At 44.7% G+C, this 6,421-nt stretch overlaps 1 protein-coding gene across 1 annotated transcript; it reads right to left on the minus strand.

Annotated features, from left to right (window-relative positions):
• Positions 1-288: 288 nt before the first annotated feature.
• LOC149811574 (uncharacterized) lies at positions 289-1,227 on the minus strand. The gene has a single exon (XM_089992877.1). It carries the CDS (start codon positions 1,225-1,227, stop codon positions 289-291), a length of 939 nt encoding a protein of 312 aa, XP_089849003.1.
• Positions 1,228-6,421: the final 5,194 nt, after the last annotated feature.

A 6,421-nucleotide genomic window follows, 5' to 3' on the forward strand; every position in this document is an offset into this window, starting at 1 on the left:
ACAAAATATTGTCAGAAACGTAACCGCACGCTCCAGCTGTACCATAATGGAGAGTGGGGCCCCTCCCCTTTTTCCTTATCTACAAACACCAGGTGGGCCCTTCCACACCTTTAGATATAGTGCCACGTCCGACTACATCCCTCCTCCCAAGAAAACTCACGCCACGTCAGTGGGTACTCAAGTGGATACGTCAACGTGTCGCCGCGCCGCTGGAAATATCTCAAATCAGAGGGTGGGATGTGGGCCCCACTGAAGGGCCACCGGCCGCCGCTCGTCGGTGGTGGTGGTTCAAAGCGGGGCGACCTTGAGAGTGGCGGCACCGGCGAGTCCGGGATTGAATGGCGACGCCGGGCGGCATTTTCCGGCGTCAAATCCGATGACGGGGCGGCGGTTGGCGGTGGCGGAGGAGCAGGCGGAGTTCGTTAAGGGGGCGGGGACGGGGTTGGTGGTGCGCCGGTAGGGACCGAACCACTTGGCCTGCATGTAGCGGCTCTTCCGCCACGGAGGGAGGTGGAGCCCCCTCTCCTTCATCGACTTCTTGGCCGCCTCCGACATGGCGCGCACGATCTGCCGGAGCTCCTCCGGCCGGCCGACGAGCACCCGCGGCAGCGCGGCCAGGACTATCTCGTATTGCCTCGTCGGCCGTGCGATCTCGAACTCCCAGGCGAAATCGATGTCGACGACGAACCTCCTCTCCTCCTCCACCGCCGCCGCCGCAACGACGACGTCGATGTAGTCGTAGCTTCCGCCAGCTAATCCGCCGGACGCCTCCCATTTCACCTTGCAGATCCCAGCGTTGAACCCGACTTTCCTAAGCCGGGCCATCACCGATCGCCGAACCGCCGCCCGATCGACGGCGAAACCTGCCGCTCCGACGATCGCTTCCGAGACGGCGCCGTGGATGGCCGCCCTGACGGGATCGCCGTCCTTTTCCCTCGCGAGCTCCTCCAACGCCTCGATCGCCTCATGATCCGAGAAATCCGGGTCGGAAGATGTCTCGGTGTTCTCCCCGGACTCCGCCTGAAGCTCGTTGTCGTCGGCGGCCTCGATGAAGCGGCGGACAAGGCCGGCGAGGCACACCGAGTCGGCCTCGTGCTCGCTGCCGCTGCTGACGTAGCCAGCGGAGAGCCACTCCCGATCTCCGCCACCGCACAGCCTGGTCCTCGCCCGTTCGTCCAGCGGGCCCGTCGCCTTCTTCATCTCCGACGCCCCTCCGTAGCCGTTCATCTCCCTCTACCCCTCTTTCTCTCTTCTTAAAGTTAAACCACCGGCAATGTCAACATTTATACTACACCGTGGCCTCACTTTCACTCCTTCCACTATCTTTGTCCTTTTTTTTTTTCCAAAACAAAAAACGAAAAAAAGAGAAAATAGGAAGTCTGGAATATTCGAGACAGTCACCTGCTCTTGTTCATCATCAACCAGCCACCAGCATATGCTAGGAGTACCTACTCTAGGTGCCCACGTGGCAGCATATTCCACCACACCTTCCCTTATTCACGCCGTACGTGGACGAATCTGAAGCTTCACACGTTTCAGCCCGGGTTCATGCAGATCGCACGTGCGAAATGAGAACTTTTCCTCAGCTCCGCCCCGCTCGCTCGCTGGTGAGCCTCTGGAGTGAAGTTTGGGTCGGGGGACTCGGGAGAGGTTAAATAGGGAGGGGATGGGTGTCTAGGTTCAATGAATCTGTACGGATGTGTCTAGGTTCGGTGAACCCGTTTATGGGTCGGGTTTGGAGCGCTTACACACACGTGCAGGATTCTTTGTTATACGGTGTGACCCGTTGATTCCGTGGACGTATGTAGGGCTGAGAAACAAGCCGCTCGTGGCTCGGCTCATGTTCGGCTCCTAAAAGGCTCGTTCGAACTCATAAAGTAGGCTCAGTAAACTGAATATGAACGATAGGCACTCAGCTTGGCTCGACTTTTATAAGCTCGTAAGGTATTAAAAAATATATTTTAGATGCATTTAACACATATTTTACATGTAGTTTTTTATAATCCTATTCCTTCCGGCTCTCAACCAATATATAACTTGGGCTCATTATGAGCTCAAATTCAGCTTGGCTCAAGAATGAGCCAAGCTAGAACACTTCAACCTCACCTTGTTCGTTCCAGCTCGTGTAGCAGCCTTAGACGTATGCATGGTGCGTTCAGTTTGTCGATGCAAGCATGTGTGTGTGTACGCACGCTCGTGTGCGCTTGCTTGCTTTGGTGCACGAGGCAACGTCAAAATCGAGCTGACTCAGCCCAATGACAATTCAAACAGGGGCTGATTCACAACCAATACAAATAATTTTTTTAATATTTTAAAGGGGGTTAAAAATTATTTAATATTTTTTATTGTTTAATGTCGTGTCATTTGGTTGTAAAAAGTAGACAATTCACAAACGATTCATTCAATTTTTAGATTTTTTTAGGAAACCGATTTACCTAGTGAACCGATTTTAACAAAATTCACACGGGGTCATACTGATATCTAATGTATGAGCGGATCTAATTTTATTCTATATCTAACCCAAACTAATTACATTTAGTTAGATTTCATAAGCCAAAACCATATTCTATTATAATTGGATTGGGATATGATTTTGAATTTTGTGACCAACTCCAATAGTGTGTGTCATTGGATTGGATTTTATACGATATCTAACTGAATCTAACTCTATTTAGTTGGATTTCATAAGCCAAAAGCACATTGAATTATAGTTGGATTGGGACATGATTTTCAATTTTGTGACCAACTCCAATAGTGTATATATATAGTCATTAGAATATGAGAACTTTCAAACACTTCTTTACAAATCCAACCATGTGGATGTGCTGGGCATGGTGAATTTGCTAGGAATCAACCACTGGATAGTGTATTTTTTTATGAAAAATGCAATTTCTGAATGCTTCAATATTTACGAAGATCATGAGCCATTGATTTTAAAGCCTTAAAAAAATCTCTTTTATGCATCAAAATCGGATGATTCAATAGTGGGTTCTTATAAAACCAAGTATATAGATGACATCCGTGCGCGGTTAGATTCAAGAGAAAAAAACAAAAAATTCATGAAAATCATGATTCACACATTAGTTCTTGTATTTTCAGTTCTTATATATATATATATATATATATATATATATATATATATTGTCCAACCGTACCATTGGGTTTTGAACTTGCAACATCTAAACACAAGAGGTACACTACCTGCTCCTACTAGAAAAGTAGAGCAAACGTAATCGTTATAATAACTATAATAAGTAACTAATTAAATCATACACAGCCAGACACACGCGTCTAAAACTAGTTAGGTAGTCATTCTGCCTAATGATCATATTGTATATAACCCATGATATTCAATCGAATCAATCCCCGCCACACATCTTGAAACTGTTAATCTGTCTGTCCTTTAGCAGTTAAGGTCAAGAAATCTAACGGCTGTTAACGTCAATGGATGTGATCTCCCAGGTTGAAAACATATGAATAGAGTCTTGGACCTAACTTTTATGATGTGATCCAAAAATCAATGATACAAAAATTTGTGAAACTTTTAGTGTAATAAAATCTTACATACACATCAAAAAACTTTAATCCGTATGGTTTTAAACCATGAATATCACATCTATTCGATCAGATTTGCCAAAAAAACATATCCAACATACATATTTTGAAGGGGAATACACGGGTTTGACTATTTAGGGAGTGGACTATTTTTCTTCTCATGTCGGTGACCCACCGAGAGTTTACCTTGAAGGAGGGTGGGCCTATTAACTAACCTAGTGCTTAGTGAGAGTTCCTTCTCATAGAGTAATGGGTAGGTGCCTGACACCGTGTGCCTATCTTCAGTAGATAGGGGGGGTTTTAGGTTGGTTTTCAAAAATTTGACCCCATAGATGTGTTCTGCATGATCGATTTGCAAGGAAATTGGATCATGTTTTTTTTTTTGAGAAAATAGAAGATTTTTAAAATTCTATGAGGTTGATTTTTGAATCTTATAAAACCTAACTTGGCATTGGAATCGGACAATCCAAAAGTCTGATTCTCATAAAATCAAGCATATTGATCACATCTGTATGGTCAGATTTTAGAAAAAATAAAAACAGTCTTCCCAAAGCTCGATAAATATGTAGTAGACATAAAAAAACATCCAACACCTGCCCATCTCTCTCTCTCTATCTCTATATATATATATATATATATATATATATATATATAGTAGTGTATAGGTGCATGACCACTTTAACTTTGGTTGAGTGTTAGAGGTGCTTCAAAAGTGCCGCTAAAGACCATTTTCTGCCCATGACCTTTACGCTTAAAAAGCATCGCTAAAAATCAATTTCTCGTCCAGACCAGCTAAAGGTTCATTTTGGCGGTTATACTGGAAAGTGGTCATGAAGCTACCTCTCTCTCTCTCTCTCTCTCTCTCTCTCTCTCTCTATATATATATATATATATATATATATATATATATATATACGTTCGTTACCTCCCTTGTGAGCCCCTACCTCTGTGTTGCCTGTTTCTCTGCCTCTACCACCGCAACCGCCGCCGCCCCTTCTTCCGCCTCGTCTGCCGCCCCTCTTCCGCCGCACTGAAGAGCGTGCTCCGGGATGGACCTAAAGACGGAACGGCCGGCCGGAGGAGCCGTTCAGGCCGGCAGCGTTTGGCCGGAGTTTCAAATCCCCGTTGCCGATGTTGAGTTAAGCGTCCGGGTACGTCGAGATCTGGAAATTTTGATGTTTTTCGAGATGAAGATTTCTGTGTGATCTTTTTCTTGATTTCGCGGGTTTGGTTCTTGTTGCGTCTTTTTGTTTTTGCGTGGGGGGACTGGTTTAGTGGGTTTTCGTCGGAGAAGACCCCTGTGGGCACCGCAAGCGCAGGAGGAGTGCATCAGTGTAGTTATTTCCAACTTGCAGCCCCAGGTGGATATTGGCAGCCATTGCAAATGAATCTATCAGTTGGGAATCAAACCATGTCCATGCAGTTTTATGGCTTTTGGAAGAAAACCAAGGTGCTCAAACTCATCAAAGGCATGCTTGATTCATTTCCCTGAGCTATAGGATCCACGAGACCCGAACCATGGATGGGTTGTTTTCACCACCACCACCATGACCCAATGTGAGATATCTGGATCAAACTAACAGGTACCCTTGGGGCATATTCCGCATTATCTTCCTGTTTCGGGATTACATAAGATCCAGTTATTTTCTCAGCAAACCAGTGTTTGACCTTGATGTCAAATGCGGAGGTTTTACTGCCATAAAGTAGCAAGCCTTTTTTTAGCTCACTGAAATTTGCATTTTCATTATATATTTTCTTCTTTTCTCCATTTATTACTTGAAGAAACCGTGTTTGGGATCAAAGGCCTGATCACGTTAGCTCAGCCTGTCATACTTTAATTTCTATTGTCGTCCTAGAGGCATAAAACTCCGAAGCTAGAACCCGCACCTCAGAGAGTATGTGCTGAGGGCCTGCTTGTGCAAGGGGTGATGCCTGCAAGAATCAAACCTTGACTGCCCGTCCAACGGCCTAGGCCCAACCCCACTAGAACAATCTCCTTGAGTATACTGTCGATGATGGTAAACAGCATCAATTATGCACTTTCAGAAATAACAAATTAATTTCAAGGTTGTACCCTCCTTGGCAACCTTACATGGTCATGCACAGAAACCGTGATAGGCTTTTTTCTGTTTTTTTCTTTTGCCAATATAAAAAATCATTTACTTGTTTCAAAAGGTTTCTCATATGAACCGTGTGTAAGCCCTGCACTTAGTTTCAGATGAATTGAGTTCACCTGGACTCTACATTTCCCTAAATCCCTAGACAAACTTGGACAATTGATGAGCCATGAATGTTAATTAGGTGAACTACCCATTAAAACTTAAAACCTCCAAGTGCATTATTTTTTTTATGACGAAGAACCCTTGCAGAAGAGAGGAAAAATCCTTAGCTAAGCTGCAGTCTAGAAGTTATTATGGCCCTTTAACTGCAGAGTCACAGTATCTATCCTGGCTCTAGGGTCATTTTTTTTCTTTGAGTAAACAGAGCAAAACCTTGCCCCCAAGTCAGAAACTAGGTCAGAACCCGGTTGTCTTGCCAGAAAAAAAAACCCTATAGGGCTGCTCTGCCTCTAGGAACAGTACTGTACTACTTGCACACGGGGAAAATGTGTACGGCTGGTCTTGAACGTGTGATGCGGGGTTACCACCATGCCTCAGTCTCGTAGGACTGGGAAACAAGATGAGCAGCTCGTGACTCGGCTCATGTTGGGCTTGTAATAAGTTTGTTTGAACTCGTGAATTAGCCTCGGCAAAACACAAACAACCAATGTTTGGCTCGGCTCAGCTTATATAGGCTCATTATTTAATAACAAATATATTTTACATGTATTTATATTATAGAATATAGATGGTTGAAGTATTGTCTT

This window comes from Nuphar pumila, chromosome 17, assembly GCF_984573655.1.
Source record: "Nuphar pumila chromosome 17, dmNupPumi1.hap1.1, whole genome shotgun sequence".
In the NCBI taxonomy this organism is placed as follows: Eukaryota; Viridiplantae; Streptophyta; class Magnoliopsida; order Nymphaeales; family Nymphaeaceae; genus Nuphar; species Nuphar pumila.

Bases quoted from the DNA above. Each gene is read 5' to 3' on its own strand.
- LOC149811574 (XM_089992877.1), bottom strand. From the start codon at position 1,227: ATGAACGGCTACGGAGGGGCGTCGGAGATGAAGAAGGCGACGGGCCCG.